The 15,427-nt window shown below is 41.2% G+C and overlaps 1 protein-coding gene across 1 annotated transcript; it reads left to right on the top strand.

The window, feature by feature from the left end:
• Positions 1-318: 318 nt before the first annotated feature.
• On the top strand, positions 319-13,908 carry LOC139301649 (ADP-ribosylation factor-like protein 3). The gene is made up of 6 exons (XM_070925090.1): positions 319-330; positions 525-668; positions 850-966; positions 1,128-1,178; positions 1,513-1,698; positions 13,845-13,908. Exons 1-6 carry the CDS (start codon positions 319-321, stop codon positions 13,857-13,859), a joined length of 525 nt encoding a protein of 174 aa, XP_070781191.1. The 3' UTR covers positions 13,860-13,908.
• Positions 13,909-15,427: the final 1,519 nt, after the last annotated feature.

Here is a 15,427-nt window from a genome sequence, read left to right as displayed (position 1 = left end):
ACCTTTCAAAACAGTAGTTACAGAGTACTTTACAGGATATAAAAAAGAAAAATAAAGGGAGACAGAGTAGACAATATATGAGAACAAGAAGGCAAAGTGGACAAACCACAAATTATAAAGTTACAAAATCAAGTCCATAGGTTATAAGTCACAGAGTGCAGTGACACACTGCAAGGTAAATAGGTTGAGGCAAAGCCATCCATACCACTTTCTGGACACAAGCCACTCACTGCCTAATCTTTGAGCCAATGAGAGCTTTTGGCCCGGTACTTGTATAGATCACTGCGAGCGACTAACAGCTAAATCCTCACCCTCGAGATGATTCTTGCTGTGGGATGAGTGTTAAACCTCCAGTACAAGCTGCGTCGGGTTCCTCTGCCAACCCCATGACACCATGCTGTCCTCTGATGACTGGTGCTTTACCTGATACAGCTTAGGCCACCATTATGAAACAAATGTTGACTTGGAACCTGCTGTCCCATTGAAGCTCATCGCCTCTAACGTGTGCTCTGATCCACCTGCAGGGCCTGTTGTCCATTCTTCGGAGGCTGAAGCAGTCTCCAGAACAGGAGGTGCGCTTACTGTTGCTTGGCTTGGACAATGCTGGCAAGACCACTCTGCTGAAACAGCTGGCAGCCGAAGATATCAGCCACATCACCCCAACACAAGTACGAATATGCACACCCTTGCACACATCCAGTAGTTCAGTCACACACGGTGGAGAATCTTTTCACACACATTTCCTCACATAGATGCATTTCTTCATTTTCTAGTCAAACAGATATCCAAATCATGCTTTAATCCACCTGCTGCAGGTATTGAAGCATTAAGCATTTTATCTTTCAACAGGGCTTCAATATAAAGAGCGTGCAATCGTCTGGCTTCAAGTTGAATGTTTGGGACATTGGAGGTCAGCGCAAGATCCGCCCCTACTGGAGGAATTATTTTGAGAACACAGATGTGCTGGTAGGTTCTCTTTGATGTACTTAAACTGCATGTTACAATAGCCAGAATTAATTAATTCAACATCTGCAGATAGTAGTCCTCATAATATAGTATGTTATGATATAGTATGTTATGCATGTTATGAACTGTTTTGGTAATATCTATGGCTGGGTTGTTTGCAGATCTATGTGATTGACAGCTCAGACAGGAAACGGTTTGAAGAAACGAGTCTGGTGAGATGCAGTTTTCTTTAAAAGTTTAAAGTGCAAGTGCAATATTAAGATATTTTTAGTATGATTTCTGATCATACACAGTTACAATAGAACATTTTGAGGGTTAGAAAATATTCTGATTGTAGGAGTTCAGACTCATCGCAAACAGTAGGAATGAAAGGTTGATTACAGATGTTGATCACAGGATGTCAATTACAGTCTATACATTTCCAGTTTTAACCATGTGTTCTGATGAGGTTTGGTGCAATTAAAGCCAAAAGTCGATGTTATTTAGTTTTTTGACTCAGCCAGTACACATATGTCGCTGACTACCCGTGTGTGTCTGTGGGTCCAGGAGCTGGCTGAGTTGCTGGAGGAGGAAAAGCTTGCTGCTGTGCCGCTGCTGATCTTTGCCAACAAGCAGGATCTGATGACAGCCAGCCCAGCGTCTGAGCTGGCAGAAAGTCTCCATCTGCACACAATCCGGGATCGCATGTGGCAGGTCCAGGCCTGCTCAGCAGTCACTGCTGAGGGAGTGCAGGTAAATACGCTATACACAGTATGGCAAACACACAGCAGGGTGGGCTGCAAGTGGCACCAACTGCCTTTGCAGTCAGTTTCAAATGTATGTTGTGACATCACCTGAAATTGACAATAGCATTTGTTTTACCAACAGTAAAGCCCTTTTATATCAGATAGACCAGGTGAACATGATCTATTTATCATATACAGTTGGCAAGTTTGATGAAATTTAAAAGCAGCAGCTAATAAACAAAACTGACTTCAGAGGAAACTTTGCATGTACAATAAGACCACAGCTGAACCAACATCAAAATACTAATATTGCTTCTGTACATGTCACATTAAAACCAACTTACTGGCTACTTCTTCTTATCTGACAAGCCAGCAGCAACCCTGCAGTTCATTTCTGCTGTATTGACTCTGGGTATTTGTCATACCCCACTGAATAATAATCTAATTATGTATATTATATTTTATAATTAAAATTCTCCCCGTTCAAACTATGTATGCTATTTATAGAATTACCCAGATTTAGAGGTCAAAAGCTAAGCATGTTATCATCTTTTAAAGACCAAGCAGGCTTTGCTGTTGCGTCTCCACTATATGTATTCATGACACTGTCCTCACCAGCCACTGTAAGACAATGTTTTTATCCCTACACAGTCATTCAACATATTATATATCATCAACTTAATAACAGTCCACTCTGAATGGGATTTTTTTCCCTTACTAATTGTATTGGTTAGTTTAAATCAAAGGGCGCTGACTCTGAGTGCATTACTTTGCAGTACTTTTAAGCTGCAGGTCACATCAATTTCACCTCACCAATTTTCACATCACAACCACATTGTCTGCATGTTTTTTTTTTACAGGACGGCATGACGTGGGTTTGCAGAAATATATCATTTCGGAAGAAATAATTCAGGAAGCAAAAGCTCCGTGAAAAACTGCAGTTGCACTTTACATTTGACTCACTCCATCATTTTATGTCCAGAACAAGGAGGTGACAGAAAGTCTTACTATTTTTTTAATGAAACTATCACTTTATTCATTCAGTGTTCACTTGGCAGCATAAAAACATTTTTATAAGTTGATGTCAGTACAGTGAATTCTACATGTTAACCTGTCAATGCATATCTTGAAATATATATACTGTATATATATTAGGTATTCGACTTTTATATTAGCTGGTTCTGCACACTTTTTTTGTTATGTTGTACATTTAATGCAGGGATATGTAGGCACTGACTGAATAAAAAAATCAGTATTTCGTGTGGTGGATTCATGGCTGACATGCGTTATCTGCCTGTGAGTCTCTCTAGTCAAAGCTAGAGGGCGACCTTGCGCTAGTGTTGTCACAGCCTAATGCCCAATTATTAAATCCTCTACTTTCCATGAATGATGTGGCATTCTGTGCCATATTTGATTTGTTCATGTCATAATCACCAATTTCTTCTTCAGTCGATATAGTACGCTCTATTGCCAACCACAAAGTCTATTTTTTGACGTATTGCCAAACAGATTCGAGGCCATAAACAAGGCAGCAGTAATTCATTTAGCGATGCTTTGACATTCGGCTCATTCACACTTTCGCAGAGCTGCTTGTGGCCACACTGTTCTGCTCTGGCACAGAAAAAAAAAAATCTGTATCATGAGCAAATTGACCATAAAACATGAACACTTGCACACAGAAAACCGACCTACAATACATCTCTCTTGCATACACAATAAACCATACAGAAACACCTTGGCCATTCAATTACTCAACTACTCACCTTGTTCACCATGATTTACCACAAGGCAATTGCATTTTCTGTCTATTTTTCTATTTTGTCTTTTGCAGCACATTTGCCACAAACCCCACTAATCTGAACTGGCCGAGTGCTCCTCTGTGGTCCTATAGGGCATTTACATACAAACCTTTTCCAGGACTAATAGCTCTCCAATACAATTTGCATTTATATAGCCCCCTTCATACCAACATGATTTGGCGCCTTTGCCCATGATAAAAATAAACCTCCTCCTTTGGCCTTGAGTTACTGCCCTGCTGCTACTGCTGCTGCTGCTGGTGTGTGTGTTCGTGTGTGTCCCTCTATATATGTAAGGTTGGTTGATTTTAATATGTCAGAGCTGCTTGATCCTTCCGATGGAGACTGAAACAAGCGCAGAAAGCTTCAAAATCGCACCTCGTACTGATTCAGCCCTCAGTATGGGTGTTTCTCAGGTGGTAGTGAGTTCTCTGATATACCGTACATTTGAATATTGTCGATACAGCAGTGTGGGACACTTGACCGGGGCAAAGACTCACAAGGTAAATATTAAGCCGCAACAGAGCTTCCTGGACAAACTCAAAAACGGAAATGTACAGTTATTCAGTTAATGCTCTTTTCAGTTTGCTCACACAAAGCATCCAACATTTTACAAGGCTCTGTGGAGCTTACATCAAAAGAGAAAGAAAGTAATGAATAAGGAAATGAAAGTCTAAGTGACACTGAGAATAAAATGACCCCTTTGACCCTTTGGGGTGCTTAATCATTAACATCTAATCCATGTGATTTTCACATAACCTGTAAAAATATACCCAATTACACATAGAAGTGCTGGGATAAATCTTTCCAATTGTACCTACCAATGGCATCAGATGGCAAAGGCTGCGAAGTGCCTTTAAATCCCAAATGAATAAAATTGGATTTACCAAATAGAAGAGGGGATTGGAGCAACCAGTCCTCGTTACCCCTGGCTCTATCATCAGGGAGGTGAGAGGCAGTCAGGCCTGCAAAGGGCCATAAATCATGGGACTTTCCCAGCTACTCAGGCCAGCACGCCGGCCTCCCACACAGGGGAAACGAAGGGCAGAGAGTCTGATTGACTCACAGGGCCAGAGAGAGAGAAAATGGGGGGGGGGGGGGGTCCTGTGACTTAATTAAAGTGTTGTGTGTCTCGCACACTGTAACTACAGCTCAGTCACTCTGGTGCTACAGCAGTGGTGTGAGATGCATCAGGGTTGAGACTCCGATGGTGATTTGACCTAGAAGAAATTATTCTGACCTCAACCACATCTTAAAAAAAAAACATTCAATACATGTAAAACAGAACATACAGAGTGGGACAATGCAAAAACATGTCTAAAATATCAGAATTAGAATCAGAATCAGAAATACTTTATTGATCCCCGGGGGGAAATTGTACAGTACCGATGCTCCCATTCAAGAGTAGAAAGTAGCATAATTTAGAGCTAAAAGTATGTACAAAATATAAAAATAAGAAATAGAAAATAAAAATATACACATTTACAGTATATAAGTGAAAAATAAAGTAAAAAATATATACAATAACAATGTATATGTATGTGTGTGTATATATATATATGTATGTATTGCACTGTTGTGTATGACTATATATGTATTGCACTGAAACATTTAAAGAACATAAATAGGTTCTAAAGATGCTGTTCAGTTGCATCATGGGAAATGAAGCGTCCAGCATTTTTTGGATAAAATTCAGGATATATTGACTTCTACTGGATCAATTTTGACCATTCTTTTTTAATCTGTCTCTTGTGAGTCCCACAACTTTATGTGTTTAGTGCAATACTAAACCCTATTGACTACCTGCATTACCTGACTCCATAAATTAGGAACATGTAACTGGGTGGGGAGATAGTCTCGCTACCATAAGGAACTACATATTTTGAGACTGTTGGTGTCATATAGTTGACCACACTGACAGAACAGAGTTGTCTCTGCTTTTAACAGAAGACGTGAAATCATGATTACAATGGTAACTCAGGAGGAAAACATTCCTAAAACAGGAATCAATACTGTATTAACACTGCTTTGAGATGAGAAATAAATTGCATCAGGTCTTTGCACTTTTCTCATGTCTGTAATAAAGGGAAACAAAAACCTCTCACATATGACGAGCAGCTGCTTTATCTCTTTTATTTCATTGTAAATTGAATATCTTGGGGTTTTGGACTGCTAGTCCGACCATACATGTGATATGAAGACATTTGACATTTCATAGACCACACAATTAGTCAAGAAAATATGATGGTAGATGAATCATTAATAAAAAAGAATTATTGTTGATGATGTATCATAATATTGTTAATGTGTGTCAATAATGTCTAGCAAGAGAATTGATTATTTGTTCCACCCCTATTCAACCCAATAAAAAAGTGTTGTCTAAACTGTATCGTTCAAGAGCATAAATAGTGGACTAGCTGTAGCTGAATCACTCAGATTCATCTTTGCTGCAGCAGCAACAGTTGTAATGTTAAAGTAAACTGTTCTTCTGCTCTGTCTTCAAATAAAACTCCCATGTACCTTGTAAGCTGCTATAACCAAAATGAACCTGGCTCATCCCTCCAGTAACAATTACAGTGTTGGGGATAGTTTGTTTGGCCAGCACAGCGTCCCTCCTGCCTCATTCCCAGGTCAATCCTTTATGATTAAGCAGATAAGTGCTGGTACTGGATGATAAAACAAACAACAAATGTCCACATTCCTCCCATAGCTCCTTTGATGTGTGTGTGTGTGTGTGTGTGTGTGTGTGTGTGTGTGTGTGTGTGTGTGTGTGTGTGTGTGTGTGCGTGCCTCTCCGGGGCTCTTACCGCTCCAAGCCCCCTTTGCTATAATCAAACTGCAGAGTCATAAACAGCGAGGGATGGGACTATAAAAATGATCGGGAGGCTCTATCAGCTTGGGGACAGAAGTTCACACCTTGGAGCGGGTCAGTCTCAGAGCGTGGAGGGGGGTCGACGTGGGGGTCAGCCCTGGTAGGGGGTCCGTGGCTCTGTTTGATGCTCCTGAGACAGAAAGCAGAGAGGGAGAGATGGTGTGGTAATACAGTGGGATGCTACCAGAATCTCTGACTGACTTCTCAGGAGGGTATTAGGGATTTAGCTAATTCAGGACTGGGATCTGAGCAAAGTCACACTATGTAAGGATCTAGGGTCAGTGTTGTGTGTGTCCTGTTTCAGATAAAGCTTCTGGCCTTTGGGGGTTTCATGAACAAGTAAATCATAATGAAGTTTATTACTTGATCAATTCTCGGAGTGAACCTCCAAACTGAATTTACCTGAACAGCTGCTCACTAGATAGATCTTTAACTGGGATACTTTGCATGCATACCCCTGCATTAGTGAGGTGAAATGTTCATTTTGTAGTATTCATTTATTTTATATATTTTTATATTTTTCAGAACAGCTTACAGTGCGGTCTGTTGATGCTTGGTACAAACTTAAATTTGAATATTGTCCCATGAAAAACAACCAAGAATTATGTGACGAATTTAACCAAAAAGTCAAGATTTTGATGTCTCATAAGCACTATATCACAATAAATTATAATATTTTGACAGTGCTATTAAGTGTGTGAGGCTGTGTGGTAGAGGTGTTTGAATTGTTGTTTTTCCCCCATGTTTTCAAAGAAAGAATAAGAGTTTTCTTTCTCCTTCATTGTCCTTTTGTAAAAACAAAACATTATGTCAGGACCGCATGAAGTACAGCGGAAGAAGATTTCAAATTTAAGAGCGTATTTTTTTTGTAGAGAAAAGATTTTTTCTTGTTAATCAAGTCCTTCTCACTACTTTTTGTTGAAGTAGTTTCACTTCAAATCACTGCAATTGGAAACCAATCATGTCCAATAGATAATAACATGGGTAAACTGTGGAGACCATGAATCAATAACTCGTCACTTGCACGAGGTCAGAGGTCATACTCTTGACCCCTCACCGACCCTTGACTGGGAGGAAATAACACTTTCCGCCGTCCGAAACGTTCCCAGATTGACTGATTGCCCTTATCATTTGACGGCTCTGGTCCAATTCTCTTTTCTCTGTCTTTGCTCCCCCACACTCTCTTGTCCCTCCCCAGCACTCATAATTTGACTTTTTATCACCTCTCGCTGAAACAGAGACCCAGTGCCATCCGTCATTACAGCACACGCTGACAGCTCCTCACACATGCATGGATTTATACATTTGACTCAATCCAGGGGCTTACTTTACTGTAACCGATTCAATATTCCTCAAATGAGCCGACTGATCTATATACACGCCACAGTGGATGGGATGATCTATAGCACAGCCTTAATAGATTTCCCAGGCCTCAGAGCCTGGCTAGTTTAGGGGAAAGGGCATAATTTGTGTAATAAAAACATAATTATTCATTTGACTTGCTTGATAATATGTTACTCACGTGTTCTTAGGCATTACAGCTAAAATATGTGAATTTTGTGTGTGTCTGCATGCTGGTACCAGTGTGGGTGTTTTAATATATCTCAGGATGGGGCTTCACCATCTTTTCCATTAAGTTTTTGCGTTCCTAAGTTTTAACAGCTAGTTTCAAACTAATGATTACTAAATCAAGTTGCACCATCAAAACTTAAAAAGTGTCTTAGCTCGTAAAGACTTAAGTAATGTGTAAATCAGTTGCTAAGAAACATCTGTAACTGTGTCCAGTAGAAAGTTGTTATACATTATTGGGTTAGTAGCATTACTGCCAAAAATAAGAGAGTTTTAGGGGGCCAAACGATATGTTTTAAACTTACCAGATAATCCTTTGTAAATGTAGTTATGAATTTGTTTTGTTTATATATGCATACATAGAGAGAGGGGGGGGGGGGTAGTATTCATGTAGTTCAGAGTTATGGGGAAATTCAGCTAACATTAGCCTAACCGATGTTTAGGCTAACATTTTTTAATGTCAGATCAGATAACCTTCTTTTACCCCTCGGTCTTAACAGGCAATATATTAGCAAGCTAACATTAGTTTAGTCCGTTGGCTCAGTTAGCTCGGCAACAGTTACACCTGGCAGTGAGTTGGTGTAATTATGTAGTAACAACTTATCTCTATGTGAGAACTAGTTTGTGTGGTGCAACCCTTTTTTAATTTAGTGCTGTGTACATATCCACTCAGTAAACACTAACTAACATTGTAACTAAGCTAACCATATGAGCAGCTGGTGCAACCAGCAAGGACTGAACTAGGAAGTTTAACAAACAAAAACAAATTGAGATACATCACAGTACAGAATACAAACAGCTTTATTTCCAAGGTACCTTATCTGTAAATAAAATAATCTATATTTCCTGCAGCAGTGTGAATAAAATGTTCATGTTTATGATGCTGCTTTCATATTATAAATTACAGCTTAATGCACATCAGTGGTGTGTGTTTGTGCACAAATCTCTGCACTGTTCTGTCTGACAAACTGAGAGAGTGTGTGTGTGTGTGTGTGTGTATGTGTGCCAGAGAGGCAAAGGGAAATATTGTTTGGGTTTTTTATTTTGTTTAAATCTCCCTGCCTTTTATGGCCTTGCGCTCAAGCTTTGCCAGCACCAGAGAGGGTAAAAGAGAGGGAGAGAAAGAGAGTATTCTCAATTTCCTTCTAAAAAGAAAATTCATTTGCAGTTGCTAATGTAATGTCACCGTTGTGTTTACTGAGCGTGGATGATGTATAGGGGATGTTGCATTGAGTGAGACTGCTTAATGATGCATAGAATTAAGTCTGTGGCTTTCAGCTGAGCTCCCCTCTCTCTCTCTCTCTCATACTCTCCCTCTTCCTCCCTCCCCTTCTCTTCTTTCACACACTCTCACTCACACTCCCCATTCCCTTCCTCTTTCCCTTCCCTCCCTTTTACCTCTCTCTTCGTTTAATCCCCACCCTCCTCCTCCCCCTCCTCCTCCTTACCACCACCACACCAACCTCACTCTTTCTCTCTCAGATGCAGGCTGTCTTGGACTGTTGGCCACACGTTGCTCTGTGCTCTGTTGCCTAACTCCATCAATCACTACGAAGGGAAGGAGTGTGGAGGGGAAGAGGAGAGGGCGGGGGGCGATAAAAAAAGAATAGAAATAAGATATGGTTGGAAAAAAACGAGCAGGATGAAAACACACATTGGGTATAGACATCGGGTCGGTTTTAGAAACCTGGAGGGAAGAACACCTCTTACATTTAATGATCCGCTGTGCACGATGGTTGTCCAAATAATTCCCTGAATACTGTGTGAATATATGGATACAATTGTGTTATGACTATGGCTCTAGATATGATTGTAAATGTGTTGGGACCTGGGACGCTGATGATAATGATGATGATTATGATGATGTGATTTTAGTGCTTATGCTAACGGTTATTACCTGAGGGAGATGACTACCTGAGTGGGAGGATATTGTAGCTGTGGATGAGTTGCAAGAGAAAGAACTAAATGTGGTTTTTTTTGTTATCGGGGGAAATATATTCCTTAATTCATACATCAGGGAGTGATGTAACTGAAATACACCTGTTGTTTTTGTTCTCCAAATTACTGATATGTGCCTCTCGGAAATAGCTTTGGTTGATTCTGTTTTCACTCTTCTGTTTAACAAGCATTTAAAAGCCAAACAGCCCGTTATGAAGATCCTGCAGAGTTGTGTATTGGACATCTGTGCCTGTTCAGTTTTAATGAATGAGATTTTCCTTTTTGATTGATCAAACTCTCCAGTCCAATTTACAGAAGCCCTCGTGATTGTTTTACAGTCCAAATATAGATATTTAGAAAACAGGGCCAATACTTGTCAGAAAAGTCGCCTGTAACATGAAGCCCTGAGTTGTCTCATGACGAGTATACGACAATAGACGAGACGAATATATGTCAGCATTTATGTTATTGGTTGTGTTTTGAGGCTGTTTTTAGTGGCATATTTTCCCATATTTCTCTTCGTATTTCAAATAAGTATTGCCTGAACTTCATCTGAACTTCCTTCCTTCTTTATATCTTTAATAAGCATGGCTAACTGTGGAGGAGTTCAATGTGTACGATCTAGACCTGCTTTATATGAAAAGTGCCCTGAGGTAACTGTTATGATTTGGGGCTATATAAATAAAATTGAATTGAATTGAAAATGCCTAAATAAAAACAAATGAAACAAAGATTGATATACCAGTATGTGGACCCCTCTGTCCGTATACTTTTATGTTTGATCTGGGGCTGTTTTTCATGTTCTGGGCTCTTTTCTTTAGTCTCAATTATGGGATCTTAATGCTACATCATACAATGACATTATATATACAAGTTTGCTTCAAATCTTTCCTTTTCTGTTTCAACATGACACAAAGCCAGGTCCACAATAAAGTTTTTTTCTTGACTATCCTGTACAGAGCCTTGCTCTCATCAGCCGACACCTCTGGGATGAGTTTGAGTGCACTCAAATCTGTACCCAGTAGAGAAAAGGCTGTCATAGCAGCATATTAATGCCCGTGGTTTTGTAGTGAGATGTCTAACAGTCACATATGGGTGTAACGTTCAGGTGTCCAAATGTTGATTTGGCCAATTGAGACAGGGATCAGACTTGTCCGCCCAGAGTTACCCTGTTACAAAACCATTTCAGTTGTCTGACCATGTTTTGTTTGCGTGTTGATTTTTACAGTTTCTCTACTCCTTCATCTCTCTCTCTCTCTCTCTCTCACTCACGCACTCCATTGCTCCGTTGTGATCCAGCTGTCCACCCCATTCATCATCCCGCCACTCTCCCCCGCACAGAATTATTATTTCTTTGATGTGTTACTAGTTGAAAACAAATCCATTTTTCTGGCCATCAATTTATCATTTGGAATGGGGAGTCACACTTGAGTTGTAGGGGCAACCACATTTTCCCAATTTCAACTTGCACTGTGTGCGTGTTTGTGTACATAGTGTGTGTGTGAGTGTTTCTCTGTGCACTTGAAGTACATGCATGTATGTATGTGTTTTGATCTGAGCTTCCTGTAAATGTGAGACGCAAGATGAGATATCAGAGGTAAATAGAAATGATAGGAGGAAGTCGAGGGAGGAGTAGTTTGGGAAAGTGAGTGAGGATGGGAGAAAGGAGTGTGTGTGTGTGTGTGTGTGTGTGTGTGTGTGTGTGTGTGTGTGTGTGTGTGTGTGTGTGTGTGTGTGTGAGAGAGAGAGAGAGAGAGAGAGAGAGAGAGAGAGAGAGAGAGGGGGCTTCCCTCTTCCTCCAGTCACCCTCCTTCACCTAACGTCTGTGATAATTTATCACTCCTCCTAGCTTGGCTGACAAACTATTTGCAGGAAAATGAGTTTTTCCGCCACGGATTTGTCCTCTGGGAATAGAAAGGGGAGCTGCTGTGTTTTTATTCCATCACACACACACACACACACACACACACACACATATATATGGTTGTTCACGTACATGCACACACACATGGATTGAGGTCTCCAGTATTTATTGGGGGGAGGGGGAGGTGGTTAAGATAAATGAGGTAAATTAATAGAGTCACTGAGGGAAAAGATCTGCTTCCGCACCAGCAGATCTGCAACTGACACACAAGAGATGAGCACATACACCAACCCTCCCTCCCTCCCTCCCTCCTTCACCTGCCAGGTCCTCCCTCCCTCTCTCGCTTTGCTCTCCAGTCCTCCTGATCCCTCGTTTGCCCTCCCACAGATGACAAATGTAACACTCAGACAACAGCGATCAGGGCCATACAGCATAATGTCAGCTTAGATCAACACAGGGACAAAAGCAAATATCACAGCATCAACACTGCATTACAAACACTCTGCCTGTGTGTGTGTGTGTGTGTGTGTGTGTGTGTGTGAATGTGTGTGTGTGGTTATTACAGCGGCTGGCCCGGGTCACTGGATCCCAATCTCACTTTCAACCTCATCAGGCAAGCTATTGACAATGTGCTTGACGGAGAATTACATGACAGTAAAGGCCTAATTACATTGCTATTACCCTGGGCTGTCCATAATCGTCAAACACGACGCATCAGTGGGACATCACAGCAGTAAATCTGCAGGAGCTCTCTCTGTCTCTCTTAATGCCTGTTACCATTACAGTGTTAACATCTCTCTCCACTTTATCGTCTGTTGACAGCAGAGACAAATATACTGAAGTCGGTCACACTTACATTATCTAATAAATACAAACCTGACTGTATGAAAATATATGGGTTGCAGGGGAAGCTGCATACCTAACTTCTCTCTATTATTCTTACACACCTCCCTATGTGTAGCTTGACAGTAAAAAGTGTCCATCAAAACATGATAGAGAGTAAAGCTATGCTGCCACTATAATGCTAAACCTCTTTTTTGCTTGTCAGATGTTTCCATGTGAAATCTCAGCTATAGGTATATTAAATAACCCTGTGACTGACTCTATCTGGGGTACAATACACAATCGTAATCGCTGTGTTACAAATGTGAATGTGGTCCTCAGCTTCAGATGTCACGAGCCAAAAGTAAACTGGAAACCTTTTTGTGTCCGTTAAATGACCAAAAGACTAAGAGTCGATAGCCATTTTAGCAGCTGTATGTGAGGCTGTACTTCATGCTAACATGCTGATGTTTAGCTGATATATTGTTAATCATGTTAACCATCTTAGTTTGCACACTAACACATGCTAATTAGCACTAAACACACAAAGTACAGCTGCGGCTGGTGGGAATATCATTAGTTTTGTAGGTATTTGCTCATAAACAAAAGTATCGCCAGATGAATAATTAGGTGATCACCAAAGTTATTAAAATTCATCCTGAGGGGGACGTGAATATCTGTACCTAATGTCATGGCAATCCAATCAATAGTTGTCAAAACATTTCACCTAAAAGCACAAATGTCAACCTCAGGGGATCAACAAAGTCATTAGGGTTCGTCATCTGGGTACCATGAATGTCTAAACTTTCATGGCATTTTATCCAATAGTTGTTGAGATATTTCAGTTTAGACAAAAATAATGAACCAACCAATTGATCGGGCCGATCAGAACTACCTTCTACTGACGAAATAGTCCCTAAGAAAACTGTTGACAGCTCGGGGTGAGTAAGAAAATATGTTTGTTTGGCTTTTGTAATTTTTGTAATTTGCTTGAACTGACCCTGTAAGTTTAGTCAATTATAAATCTAGACCTTCTCTCAAAGACACTTGTGCAGAGCAAAATGTACTCTTGTGTAAAGTGGCCCCAACGTGTCGTCTTCTGAGTCTCTTTAACAAGTTAATTGGAAGCTGAGAGAAACGCGACACTAATCCAGAGGATGACACAAAGTGTTCTGGTTTCCTCACTGACATTCACTCAGCCTGCTAACAGAGTTTATGCTTTGATATTTTCTGCATTACAGCCACATCCTGCTGCATGGATAATGAGACTCTTTTGCTGTCCGTTTGATTAGCTCTGTGGCCTGTAAGTCTGCAGTCGTGGGAGGAAGACCTGAGGACGTTCAGCGCCACACCCCATCAAAACATCACAGCCAATTGCCAACTTTGTGATGCTCGTCTCCGTGGAGACCAACTCTGACCGACAGGCAGGTCCACTCTGATGGACCGCTCTGATCTTCAAAGTCTGCTGCAATTACTAGTGTGTGTCGACGGAGGTGCGTGTGTGTGTGTTTGTGGCCTGTATCACCCACATTGGATTCATTCATACAAATCATTAAAGTAAGGACTGCAAATTTTGGTAAATTCTTATACTTTTACACCATTTTAGGAGAAGTTCAATCTAAAATGAAGCGAGGAAGAGGGTCGGTAACAGACCAACAGGAAGAGAGGCAGAGCAGATTAGAAACTTGAGGCTGGCCAATTGAAGATTATCTGACCACCAGCCCAAATTGCATGTGGGCTAAACACAACTAAACACTGCTCACAGGCCGAACCCCCTCTGTTGCTAATGGCCATTACTGCCTGTTTGCCATTGTAGGCCTCACAATAGCAATCACGCTGGGATTTTGTGTGGAGCTTGCTGGCAACAGTTATTAGCCCCCAAAAAAAACTTAAAGGGGGAGCAGTCAAGAGAAGAACAAGAAGATTTGGGGTCCCTGGCAGGGGTGGTGGTGGTGGTGGGGGGGGGGTGTCAGCAGGAGGCACAGGGGGGAGGACAGGGTCTGGGGTCAGAGGGCAACAGCAAAGCGGAAATGGGAGGCGCAGGGGGGAACAATGCACGGGGCTGGACTAAGACAGACAAAGCTGGAAGGAGGGTGGACAGTGCACAAAACACAGGAAGATGAGGAGAAAAAGATGAGGGGACCGAATGGAGGGGAGCCAAAACAGATGGTAAAGGCTGGTCGGAGAGAAAAGGGGCGGCACTGAAAGGATGAGAGAGTGTGTGTGTGTGTGTTGCGGAGGGGGGGGCTGAAAAGCTATTGGCAACACATGCATGCATCATGACAGTAACACCGAGGAAGAGAGGCTCAACACCTAAACATGACTGAACACCAACAAACAGGCAACAGACCGCTGTTGGTCTGCAGCCAAATAAAATTCCTCATATCAACTATATCTACAGACTTCACTCTCTCTTAAGGGTGATATGTTGAGTCCCAGTTGTCATGGTGACATTCGGGGACCTCCTCAGAAATCCCTTAGCAAAATGCAAAGTATCATATTTAACTCACGGATAAAGTCTAAAGACATATAAATGACATTTGAGTGAATAAACATAAAGTATGACTACATATAAAAAAAACTTTAATTATTCTCCATGTGAATGAAACCCTCTTAACCAAGAGCAGCTCAGAAAATATACGTTTCAGCACTTGTGAGGTGAGGAAATCATCTCACTAATGGGGTCATCAATAGTGAGGTGTTTCTCCAGCTATTATGACCTAATTATCTGCCTCATCTCGACTCGCTGACCACAAAGAGTCATGCGCTCGGCTCGGCTGAGATTTATAAAAGTTGTCATTAAGTGGGTGCCTTTTTTTTGCGTTTCCCCGTGAAGCATTCATCTTGTGCGGGAGCGCGCGCGCGCAGAGGAGGC

This window comes from Enoplosus armatus, chromosome 18 (genome assembly GCF_043641665.1).
Source record: "Enoplosus armatus isolate fEnoArm2 chromosome 18, fEnoArm2.hap1, whole genome shotgun sequence".
In the NCBI taxonomy this organism is placed as follows: domain Eukaryota; kingdom Metazoa; phylum Chordata; class Actinopteri; order Centrarchiformes; family Enoplosidae; genus Enoplosus; species Enoplosus armatus.
Note: the sequence above shows the minus strand (reverse complement) of the source record. Positions and strands in the feature narration are given on the sequence as shown.